Source organism: Nelumbo nucifera, chromosome 6 (genome assembly GCF_055504915.1).
Source record: "Nelumbo nucifera cultivar China Antique chromosome 6, China Antique-T2T, whole genome shotgun sequence".
NCBI classification, from domain to species: Eukaryota; Viridiplantae; Streptophyta; class Magnoliopsida; order Proteales; family Nelumbonaceae; genus Nelumbo; species Nelumbo nucifera.
Genome location: NC_142654.1, coordinates 28,701,065 through 28,714,137, shown reverse-complemented (window position 1 = coordinate 28,714,137; position 13,073 = coordinate 28,701,065). Strand labels below are relative to the sequence as shown.

General features: G+C 39.8%; 1 protein-coding gene across 3 annotated transcripts in view; it reads right to left on the bottom strand.

The window, feature by feature from the left end:
- The window catches only part of LOC104598515 (structural maintenance of chromosomes protein 6B-like), a 105,956-nt gene that overhangs the window by 28,434 nt on the left and 64,449 nt on the right, over positions 1-13,073 (bottom strand). For all 3 annotated transcript variants that reach the window (XM_010260618.3, XM_088890107.1, XM_010260620.3), the window contains 3 exons: positions 9,094-9,263; positions 8,902-9,004; positions 2,259-2,371 (listed from right to left, as the gene is read on the bottom strand). In XM_010260618.3, coding sequence (XP_010258920.1) covers positions 2,259-2,371; positions 8,902-9,004; positions 9,094-9,263 — 386 coding nt within the window. The remainder of the gene's footprint in view (positions 1-2,258; positions 2,372-8,901; positions 9,005-9,093; positions 9,264-13,073) is intronic.

Genomic DNA, 13,073 nt, shown 5'->3' with positions numbered 1-13,073 from the left:
ACACTAATTCACAGGTAGTGTGAGCCATGGCCCTATATTCGGCTTCAGCACTGCTTCTGGTTACAACCGTCTGCTTTTTACTCTTCCATGTCACAAGGTTTCCTCCCAGAAATGTGCAATAGCCTGTAGTAGATCTTCTGTCACTCACTGAGCCTGCCCAGTCTGCATCTGTATACCCAACTACTTCAAGTTTTCCTCCTGGTTTATACAATAGCCCACGGCCTGGAGCTCCTTTCAGATACCTCACAATTCTAAGGACTGCATCCCAGTGAGGTATACGAGGGTTCTGCATGAATTGGCTCACCACACTGACTGCAAAGGAGATGTCGGGTCTCGTGATAGTCAGATAGTTCAGCTTTCCCACTAGTCGTCTATACCTTCCAGGATCTTCAAATACTTCTCCTGTATCACTGTTCAACTTAACATTTGGTTCCATAGGGGTCTCAGCCGGTTTTGCACCTAACAGTCCTGTTTCTTCCAATAGATCAAGGACATATTTCCTTTGACACAGATTCACACCTTGTTTTGACCTGGCAACCTCAATTCCCAAGAAATACTTTAATGTTCCAAGGTCCTTTGTTTGAAAATGATTTTGCAGAAATGCCTTTACTTTGCCAATCCCCAATTTATCACTACCAGTGATGACAATATCATCCACATAGACCACTAATAAAATCTTCCCAGCTTCTGAGTCATAGCTGAAATCAACCTGGCATTGCTTCATTCCAAAACTCTTCACCACTTCACTGAACTTCCCAAACCAAGCACATGGAGATTGCTTCAACCCATAAATTGCTTTCTTCAGCTTGCACACCTTACCACCCTCCCCCTGAGCAACAAACCCAGGTGGTTGCTCCATATATACCTCCTCCTCTAGATCACCATGAAGGAAGGCATTCTTTATGTCAAGTTGAAGGAGAGGCCAATCATACATAACTGCCAAAGAAATTAGAACACGAACGGAACCAATTTTAGCCACCGGAGAGAATGTCTCCATATAGTCCACACCATACGACTGTGAGTAACCTTTAGCAACAAGTCTGGCCTTCAGACGCTCCACACTACCATATGGCAAGTATTTCACAGTATACACCCATTTACAGCCCACAGCATGCTTCCCAAGTGGGAGAGTAGTGAGTTCCCACGTTTGAGTATGTTGAAGAGCAGAAAGTTCCTCCTCCATTGCCCGCCGCCATCCAGGTGAACTAAGAGCTTCTTGAACATTGTTAGGTATGGAAATAGAAGACAAAAGTGAAACAAACTGGCGATGTGAGGTAGAAAGACGAGATAATAAAACAAAATTGGAAATGGGATGGAGTGTAGAACTACGTTTACCTTTCCGTAAGGCAATGGGTAGGTCAAGATCTGAAGGTTCAGCAATAGGAGCCATGAGAGGATCCGCAGACGAGGTAGAAGTAGGAGGAGGGGCCGGTGTCGTTCGACGTGTATACACTTGTCGGATCGGTGGTCGTTCAGTGGTGACTTGCACTGGATGAGGAGATGAGTCTACTCCAACAACAGCCTCTGGAACTGAATCACTGACAGGAAGAGGAAGAGGAGGTAAGGGTGAGGACAAGGGTGCTTCAGGACGGGAGAAGAAGGGAACAGACTCAAAAAAGGTGACATCAAGGCAGACATAGCACTTTCGGGAAATGGGATTATAACACTTGTACCCTTTTTGAGTCTGAGAGTAGCCAAGGAAGACACATTTAATTGAGCGTGCATCTAGCTTGTCTATTCCAGGACTCAGATTATGAACAAAGCACACACAACCAAAGACACAAGAAGAAGAAGAAGAAGAAGAAGAAGAAGAAGAAGAGGAAGAGAAGAAGAGGGGTCAGTCGAAAATCTGATGGTTAACCCATTCAGTCGACCCCCTTAATCTATATTAGCTTCTAATCATGTTTACAAAGACAGAAATGCCCTTACTTAAGTGTGGGGCAGAGTAACTCTAATAACACAGCCACATAAGCAAGTTACTTAATAAACAGAAGAAGACTAAACTACCCCTATTCGACACATCTTAACAATTACAGTTACATATGTCAAACTTCCGTACAAAAGAATAGGCCCTAAGAATTGTAATTACTTTGGTTAATATGCTTATACTGTTAAATTGACATAAATTGATTAATATGAATTTACACATATTTGCTCTGATGCAACACAAACTATGAAGATCTAAAATAGAAATAGTCAAAAATTAAATAACAGTATACGCATAGATGAAAGAAATAAAATTCAATTTCCAATCTTACATTCTATATCCCTCTATTGTGTAAACATCCTTAAGGTTTGGAATCCTTTGGTCAAATGCAACAGTTTTTCCCACTTCGTAATCTTTCACAAGTACTTGCCTCTCAGCATTACCCTAGAAACAAAGCAATGGTATTAGATATAGTTGAAAGGATTTTTCCAATCAAAGATATTTAAAAAATGTTCACAAAAGATCTACCTATCTAGATCATGTTTAATAAAGAAGAAGAAAGAAGAAAGAAAATGTTATAACCAAAAAAAATGAGCATTCACTGATGATATATAAAACTAAATTATTATCTTAAGAGAGGTAAGATGCATTGTATGAGAAGATTATCATGAGAAATTATTTATGCAACATAACTGAAAAAGTTTTTTTCAGAACTGTAAAGTGCTTTCATAAAAAAGATCCACTACAAAAGGAAAAAAAAAAAAAACCCTGTCACAGAGGATATACAAAACACCATCTCATCCTGATACAGCCTTAATCCCTCCAAACAAAAACAAAAAACTATCCGTTCCTTACAAACAGAAAATTGAAGTCAAAAAATACACTTGGATGTCTGCCTTTAAACATTGGGTGTATTGCCAGCCACGAATGGATCATCCCCAGATTTTTTCTCGGTACATCTTCTTTTGAGTTCTGAGTTCCTTCAAATATTCTGTCAGTTCTTTGACTCCACACCATCCACATAACAGCAGCGGGGATGATACTCCATGCCATCTTTCCAGCCTTACTAAGATGCCATCAAGCTTCTATGAGCCCCTTTACATCTGCTGGAAAGCACAGCTTAGCCTCAAATAAATCCACCACTCACAACCAAACCCAGTGTGTAAAATCACAGTGTAACAGTAAATGACTTGAGGATTCCACATTCCCACTACATAGGGGACAAGCCAAGTCAGCCACTTCTACCCCTCTTTTGGCCAAGTTCTCCTTGGTTAGGATCTTGTCCAGTACTGCTGACCAAACAAAAAATGCTATCATTGAAGGAACAGCTATAATCATCTTTTTTGACTTGGAAAAGAGATGTCTTCCTCCTCTGAAACAACTTTAAAGAAAGAGTTCACAGAGAATACCCCTGATTTCTCAAAGCTCCACAGTCTTTTATCTTCCCATATTCCTGGTATGATTGAGTCATACAGCAGCTGGAGTAATCTGATTAGGGATGCCACCTCCCAATCATTTAAATTTCTCCTGAACAGGGGGTTCCAAGTGCATTGCCCATTCTGTCTTTCCAAGCAGTCAGCAACTGTTGCATTTTTGTTTGTGGAAATTTCAAACAGATCTGGAAATGCAATCATTAGGGGGCCTTCTTTACACCAGTCATCCTTCCAAAATTAGACCTTTCTACCATTTCCCACTTTGTATTTAATACCCTTCAGAAACTGGGGCTGTATTTTTTGAATTGCCTTACAGTTTGAGCAACCGTATGGGGAAGCTATTTCCTCTGTTTCCCAACCTCTGGTACTCATCCCATATTTGGCAGCACCTATCAGCCTTCTCCACAAATTTTCTGTCTGTTCATTAAACCTCCATAGCCATTTTCCAAGCAGAGCTTTGTTTACCTCTGTTACTGATCTAATCCCTAGGCCACCATTTGCCTTGGAACAGCAAATTTTCTTCCAATTCACCAGGTGGCATTTTGATTCCTCCCTCCAACCCCTCCACAAAAAGTCCCTCATCTTTTTTTTTCTAAAGCTGCAGCCCATTTAGCTGGAATAGGGAATAAAGATAAGTAAAAGACAGGGAGGGAGGCCAACAAACTTTTAATTAAGGTTACTTTGCCACCTTTTGATAAATATTCTGTCTTCCAAGAGGCTAGTCTCCTGTCCACCTTCTCCAGAATCGGTTCCCATATAGATTTGGATTTACAACTTTCTCCCAAAGGTATGCCCCAGTATTTACCAGGAAGCTTGCCGACCTTGCATCCCCAATCATCTGCCCATTCTTCCATATTTAACACCTCCCCCACAGCCATTACTTCACTTCTCAAGATGTTTACATGTAATCCTGACACCACCGCAAACCATCTCAAAATAGCCTTCACATTCCAGAGCTGCTCCCAGGAAGCATCACAGAAAAATAAGGTGTCATCTGCAAATTGAAGGAGAGCTATCTCCACCTCCCCACTGCCTACTTTAAAACCTTCCAACAGACCTCCCAACCGGGCTCTTTCTACCATTTTGAGCAAGGCTTCCGTCACACAGATGAACAAAAGGGGAGAGAGAGGGTCCGATTGTCTCAGACCCCTAGAACTCCTAAACATTCCACACACACTGCCGTTTAACAAAACTGAGAAAGATGGAGAAGATATGGATACTTTTATCCAATTTCTCCACCTTTTCCCGAAATTAAACCTTTTCAGCATATAGACAAGAAAGTTCCAGTTCATCTGATCATAAGCCTTCTCCATATCCACCTTGCACAGCAGACCCACTCTTTCACTTTTCCTTCTTGAATCTGTTAACTCATTTGCAATCAGAACCCCATCCACTAGCAGCCAGTCCCCTATAAATGCCCCTTGAGATTCTGCAATCAGATTTAACATCACCTTAGCCATTCTATTAGCTAATACTTCAGCTAACATCTTGTACATGCTACTAATTAGGCTAATTGGTCAAAAATCAGCCAACTTCACTGCCCCCTTCTTTTTTGGGACTAAGGTGATGAAAGTGTGGTTTAGGCTTCTTTCTAAAGTATCCCCTTCATGAAATTCTTTTAAAACATTCATCACATCCATCTTCACAATTTCCCGACATTTCTTGCAAAACAACATTGTAAACCCATCCGGACCCGGTGACTTATCACCCTCAAACCCTTTTACCACTTCCCACACTTCTTCCTCTGTAAATGGCTTCTCCAGATCACTAGATTGCTCGGTTGAAAGGGATTCAAACTGTAAACCTTCTAACAGAGGTCTACGCTTCCAATTTTCTTTGTACAGGCTTTGGTAGAACTTTACTATGTGGGATTTAATCTGCCTTTCCTCCTCTATATCCACTCCCTGCACTTCTAGTTTTTTTTTTATTTTGTTCTCTCTCCTTCTTGCACTAGCCATTTTGTGGAAGAACTTTGTGTTACTGTCCCCCTCTCGAAGCCATAAACATCTTGATCTCTGCCTCCACTTAATTTCCTCTTTATAGGCTAGCTTGTCATACTCCCTTCTTTCCATGTCCCTTCTTACTCTTTCCTCTTTGCGAATATTTCCATTTTCCTCTTTCCTATCAATTTCAGCAATTACCTCCAGAAAATTATTCTTTTTATGCTCACTTTCTTGGAAAATCTCTCTGCTCCACTTTGTAATCTTCTGTTTTAACACCTTTAATTTTTTGCTGAAAATGTGACTTGTCGTGCCTTCAAAGTAAAACCCAGCCCATCACTCAGCTATCAAATCCAGAAAGCCTGGTTCCTCAAACCATGAATGCTCAAATCTGAAAGATAAGTGACCTCCCCTGATACCACCACAGTCAAACGTTACTGGGGCTTCCAAGGTCAGATTTGGGAATAAATCCTCCCACTTTGTTGATACTACAAACCTGTCTAATTTGACCAAAGTTGCTTCATCTTGGTTGTTTGTCCATATATATTCCCCCCACCCCCCAACAAAGGTAAGTCTATCAACTCCCATCTCCTCATGAATTCTACAAAACCCCTCATTCCCCTCCTATTCTCCCTTTGACCCTTCTTCTCATAAGAAAACCTGATTGAATTAAAATCCCCACCTATAATCCAAGGATGACTCCATTTTCACCTAATCTCATCCAATTCTTCCCAGAACAAACGTCTCAAACCCTCCTCATTTGGACCATAAACCACAGTCAAGACCCATTCCCAATCTCTTTCTCGTGACTAGAGAAGTAAAGAGATCGAGAACTACCCTAGAATTTTATCCTTCATTGATACCAACTTAGTGTCCCACACCACCAAGACCCCCCCATTCGTTCCCCCCATAAGCTTCTCACCACTGCCTGATTCATTTTTTCCATCTTCATTTCCTGCAAACACAGAATATCTGGATTCCATTTCTTTAAATAAGCATTTGCAACCACCCTCCTACAGCGTGAATTCAACCCCCTTATATTGCACGACACTAACTTGAGCAACTCCATTTGTACACTAACTTAACAATTAACCCTCTCCACACCCTTCCACTTTTTCACCACCCCTTTCCCAATTGCTGCCCTCTACTCACACTTCCAGTCTAAGTTCTTTCTCCATTCTTCTCCATCTTTTTCCTTTCTCTTCTAAAACTTTCTTTCAATTTCTTCCAGGAACTTCTTTGTCACTCCTTCCAGTCCCTTCATTGACACCCCTAGAAAATTTCCTATGCCTAGGAGCTTTGAAAAAGCCCCAACTTGAGACTTCCACTCCCTCTTCTAATGTCGATTGAAGATCCCTCTGCTTGTTGTCTATCCATTCCACCCTCTCCTCCGCCATTACCACTGCAAGCGGTTGCACCTCTTCTTCATCAACCATAGCATTATTCTCTGCTACCGTGACTAAATCTCCCCCTCTATCAGTAACTTCTTTTCCCGTGCCCCTTGTTTCATCCTGCACTCTATCGTCCCCTCTTTCTTCTTCTCCTTCCCCCGCCAACATCTCCTCTAAACTCTCTTGTCTGAGACTACTTTCTGCCATAGCTCCCCTATCTTCTTCTCTTCTATTTTCCCTTCGGTCCTCCCTCATTTCCTTTTCACAAGAGCAACCTTTGCTAGACACTAGTCCAACCAGACCGAGCCGTTGACTAGTTCTCCCACAGTTGGCCCCCTTCTTGGTCCCCCACGATACCTCCTCACCAAAGTTCGTAGGTGGGTTCAGTCTCCTATCAGCGTTTTCCCACTACTATTCTAAAAATCAAGTGGGGACATGAAAGACCTAGATCGCCTTCTTCCATCGTGTCTTCTCGATCTACTCCTCCCTCTTCGATGGCCTAGATCACCCCATCTGCCTTCTAGCATCTAACAGCATCCCTCCACTACTTTTTCACACAACCTTTCAAAATTTGAATCTTCTAGAAGGTTAAAGCAAACCCCCTGCCCATCCTCTGACAATTTGCCGCCCACTCCCTCTGGCTGAATACCCCTATAAGCTTTACCTCCCATCCGATCGGTGGCAGTGCTTACAATGTCTACAGAATCCGCCACGCGTCCCACAACCATAGTTGTCCTTGTCCCCCTAGCCTCTCCTTCTCCGGCGTCGGTAGGTCTATCCCCTTTGTCTCCGTAGGTTGTCTTCCCATTCATCTTTGCTCTTATTTCTTCTTTGATATTATTCCCTAAGAGAAAGGAATTTATCCAGGGCCTCTCCGCTAACACTGCTTGCCTTGCTTCTTCCGTTTTCTTACATTTTTCTTGTGGTACCTCCGGCCACAATGTTCCTACCACCATTTCATTTCCTTCCACAACATTTGTTGTTGTCGACGGATACCCCTTCCATTTTACCATAATCCTCACCCATTCTGCCTTTTCTTTCACCTCTTGTGAGTTATCCCTCTCCACAAACCCTCTGCATAAATCACCTATCCAAATAACCACTGTCTCACTCCAAAGTTGCAACAGGAGCCCAAAGATCTTCCCCCAGTATTTGTCGCCCTCTTTAAGAGGTTTACCCAGTCCCCCAGAAAACACTTCCCAAGGGACCAAGTGCATCAAGGAACTTCCAATATTCCTTGCAGCTGTATTCCAGACCGTCGTCGCCTCCTCCTCAGAAGGCAAGATGAAAAGGTAGCTTCATCCCTGCAGTTTGCTAACCCTCACCCCGAAGGCTACATTCCATTTTCTCACCGCCCACTGTTGCAGCTTTGAGATTGAGTACAAGGTCTCCACCGAGCCAACCAAGCAAGATTTTAGAAACTTCCTTCTCTTCTCCTCCCCTGAACCACTGACTTCCGCGAAGAAATTTTTTCTCCCCACTTTAATCTTGGCTTCTCACTCCTTTGTCCATCCAAACCCTTTTGCTTTCTTTGTGAAGGACTCCCCTCTCTGAATTTCCCCTCCATTGTACCTCTTACCGTTTAGTCCCTCTGCTCTTCTTGTTCTCTAGGGAAAAGGCCTTTGGTAGTAATGGGGACGACCTCCACTCTCTCTCAAGTGGAAGCTTTTTCGAGCAGATCTATTCCCTAACATCTCTGGTCACCTCCAAACAACCCAGAGCATCTTCGATCATCTCCAGCCATGCTGAATTTCAATTATCTGAGATGAAGAAGTATACTTCTGAGCCTTAGCATCATCATAGAATATCTCCGGAGGAGCTTGTAACCCATGCCTCAAAGACATCTATTTCACTCCAACTAAGAAAACCAGATGCCAAGTTCTTCATACAACCCCTAAAATCATATTCTAGATAGTTTTGATTCCTCTGAAATAATCCCTTAAAGCACCGAAAGCCTTTTCTCTCCTACTTCACACCCAATAGCCTCCACCCTCCGATGGTTGGAGAATCAAATGGAACAGCCGCAAGGGAAGCTTCTTTCTCAAAAGCCATGGATGGAAGAGCGGACAAGTGAAGTGACATGGGATTTTAATCTTACCTATACATACACAGATTGAAATGAATCAATCACAGATTGAAATGAGAAGTAACAAGGTAAACAAGGTAAAAAGTAAGAAAAGCAAGAAATAAATAGTTATGCTAAAGTTTACCATATCCACTAGAACGTTCATTACAGTAGGATTATCAAAATGTAAAACGGAAAGAGTAGTTGGGTGCTTTGTCTGGGGAAGCATGTGACTAGGAATGTTTAACCTACAAAAGAAGTTAATGATGGCTTAATAATAAGTTTAATAATGAAAACTAGATTATATAAAATCTAAGTAACAACACCCCATCATTACCTTGGTCTAGCAAAATCATATATGATAATTTGAAGGTGGTTGTAATTCGCCTCCCTTGCACATTCTCTCAAAAGAAGATTATCTCTATGATCTGTGACAATAAAAGCATTTAGCAGCTTCCCTATGGCATTTTCAACAGCTTGAGCCCACATATCACCATTAGCCAATGTCTGCATTTGCATAACCACAAGGACAATGCAGAATAGTTAGTTGCAAGAAACTAATGATCTATAGACGTAATTTCATAAAAGAAAGTGTTTTTATTTCTTTCTCAGTTCTATTGTCAAGTGCAAGAGGAAACAAAACATAACAAAGAGATAATGGTAAGATACCAACTAGTTATCCAAGAATAGTTGTAGGCAACTCCACAAATTTTTTTGATAACTCCTGTTTCTTCCCTTTTGCTAGGAAAAGGTTCTTGTGCTTTTCACTCTTTTTGCTTCTACCACAATTTTTTTCAAAAAACAAAGTATTCTGATATGGAAATGACACTAAACAGAACAGAATGGCAAAACAGGATTCATGTAGCCGACCCCATATAGTTAGGATAAGGCTTAGGTGATGATAATCATGATGAAAAAGTGTCCTGAGAGCTTCAGGCACACCCTACTAGAAGGGCTACACAATTCTTTGATATAGGGAATCACCCTACCCACTGACTCCCCAATGAGCTGAAACAAGTCTTCATAGGGATATATGGCTCTGGAAGAGTAAATTCATTGGTCAATGAGCCAAATGCTCCAGCTATCCACCTCGAAAGGCAGGGCATAAGATAGTCTAGTACATCAAAACACTTGACTAACCCTATGTGGATTTTCTGGTCTAACAAAATTGATTTATTTAGATGTATCAAAGGAAGAGAGAAAGACCAGTATATCCCTGGTCATGTAACCTCCATAACCACAACAAAAACAGAAAAATATATACTTACCAAGCCCAAGGAATACTATAAGAAGACAAATGATAAAAGACTCCAACTTAAACCCAAATACTGTTAAAACCAGAAAACATACAAACCATACAATACCCCCCAACCCAAGCTGATTACATAGCTTGCATAGGTTTAACTGAAGCTTGAGCCGAGAGCCTCATGAAAGAATGCCTACTAGCTTCCTATGATCTGTCTCGATGTATGAAAGACCCACTTCCCCAAACAGCTCTCTCCCCCCATATAAAATGGCAATCAACCTCCATGTGCTTTATCCTATTATGTTGCACTGGATTATGAGCTATGTTAATTGTTGCTTCATTACCACAATATGATATCAGTGGTTCATTGATCCCAATACCAAACTCTTTAGGTAGTGTTTGGTTTGAGAGAAGATTTTGGTGGCATGGGAAAGGCTGGGATGGGATGGGATAAGAAAGGGAAAATAGGTGAAAATATTTACATTCCATTGTTTGGTTGCGAAAAGGAAAATAGTCTGAAAATGAACCCCAATAACAATTATTAATTAATTAAGCAATTGGTAATATTTTTATTATTTTGTATTTTATTATTAATTAATTTTATAATTAATTAGTTTATTCATTATTAATTAAGAATTAGTATTTTAAAATGTAGTTAATATTTTATTTTATTAATATTTATAATGAATTATATAATAACTTTTCTTTTTTTATGAATGAATGGTGTTTTTATTAAATGGAGAAAGAAATAGTACAATCACCCTAAGAGGAGGCATGAGATGTTACCTCCCCTTAAGGATGATTCCAATCCCAAACTCTTCTCAGATTACAGTTTACAAAGTAGCCCAAAACAGTGAAACCCTTGAAGCCCCTTGTTTAGCTAGAAAATCTGCCATGGCATTGGTCGATCTGCTGACCCACTAAAATCTAGCTAACATAGTCCTTGTAAGCCATTTAACACTTTTGATCATATCCTTAAAGCCCCAAATGATAACTTTTATTTATTATTATTAATTATTTTTAAATATGTAACATTTTCATTAATTATTTATTATATTTATTTATTTAGTAAATTAATAAAAAAATTATTTAATTATTCATTAGTTACTTAATTTAATTATTACTATTTTGGTGTTGATTATTAAATGACTATTATTTAATAAATAATATTTTTAATTATTTATTATTTTATTATTAAATATTAATTATGTATTAACTATCAATTAATTAATATTAATAATTAGTTAATTAATTATTAACATTAATTGATATTTTAATTTTATTAGTACTTATGAATTAATTAATAATATTAATGTTTTATTATAATTAATAATTAACACTTAATTTATTTTAATTGATTAATATTTCTTTAAATTTACTTATTAATTCCTTTCATTAAATTATTCTGGTGGTATGTCATTAAATGATTAATAATTTATTAATGGGTCATGGTTCTAATATTAACTCTTGAAAATACTATAAGGGAGATGTTTTTTTCTAATAGAAAAGTCCCCCCATCCTTTCCACTTGTTTTACACCAAAATGGTGGGATTCCACACCCCAAGAATTGAGAACTGTAATCCCACCTTTTTCCCATCACATCTTATGACACCCCACAAACCAAACATGTAAGGAAAGAATATTCAAGAATATTCCTTTTTTGCAGTTCCCATACACAGACTAAACAGAGTGAACAAAGACCACAAAGAACCTCTAAAACCCCACGTATCATGGCTTTGTACCTAGTTTCTGCACTAGAATGAGCTACAACAAACTATTTCTTACTTTTCCATGGCACTAAATTTCTACCCACAAAAGCACAGTAGCTTGAAATCAATTGTCTACCAACAAGTGATCCTGCCCAATTAGCATAGATGAAAACATCCACCATCAAGTGACTATGGTGAAAATACAAAATTTCCTTCAGTGGAATTCCTTTCAGTATGCAAGTGCATGTTCTATCCCTGCTAGGTGTGTGCTACAGGATTCATGTATATACTTGCTAACAGCATTATTTGCATATGAATCTAAATTTAATAACTTACCCACCAATCTCTAATACATGACAAGGGAGAAATTGGGGAGGAAGTTGCCCAAAGAATTAGAGCAGAATGGGAAAAATGGAGGGGTGCATGAGGATCTTTATGTGACAGGCAAATACCACTTAGGCTAAAATAAAATTTCTATAAAACAGTTTTTAAGGCCAGCTATGTTGTAAGGAATAAGAGTGTTGGGCAGCCAAGAAACAATGTGTCTAGAAAATGAGTGATGCAGAACTGGGAATGCTGAAATGGATAAGTGGAAAAACTAGAAATGACAGTGATACAATCTATTAGTCTCATCAAATGAGCTTATTCAAGGGATCTCTTCCTCCTGAAATGGAGAGTTACAGGAGAAGAAAGAAGAGGGAGAAGAAACTTTGGTTTTCCTTATTCTTTCAGATCTCACATAGGGTATTTATATCCCACAACATCTGGGATCTCATGCCAGTTTCATGAACATGGAGGGGCTACATTAAGTTATGCTGACATGGCTTCCTTGTATAAACAAATTTGATTAGGGACGTGACATGAGATATCCTCTGTGGGTTGCTCAACTGGGAGTCCATAGCAGCTGGGACATCGGCCTGCGCCTTATGAGCCTGAGGCTTGTCTGAGTACAGGTTTGGGTCTAATAATTCCATCCCCCTTAAGAGTGACCTTGTCCTCAAGGTCAAGGTCTGGGTAATGCTGTTGTAATTTAGAATCCTCCCAAGTTGCATCTTCCACGAGAAGATTTTTCCAGGCAACCAAGGCTTGATTGATGGTCTTCATACCAGCCTTGACCCACCCAAAGTCCAATATTTGCTGAGGTTCCCAAAAGAACATTCCCTCTTCTGAAAATTCTAGTTAAGGTGGAACCGAACATGGCAGATGAAGATGTGCATGGTTTCAGCAAACTAACATGGAATAGTAGATACAATTTGGAGGATGATGATAAATCCAGGTGATAAGCTACTTGCCACACCCTTTATCACCTTGAAGGGGCCAGAATAGCGAGGTGCTAACTTCTGCCAGGCTTGTTGAGCCAAG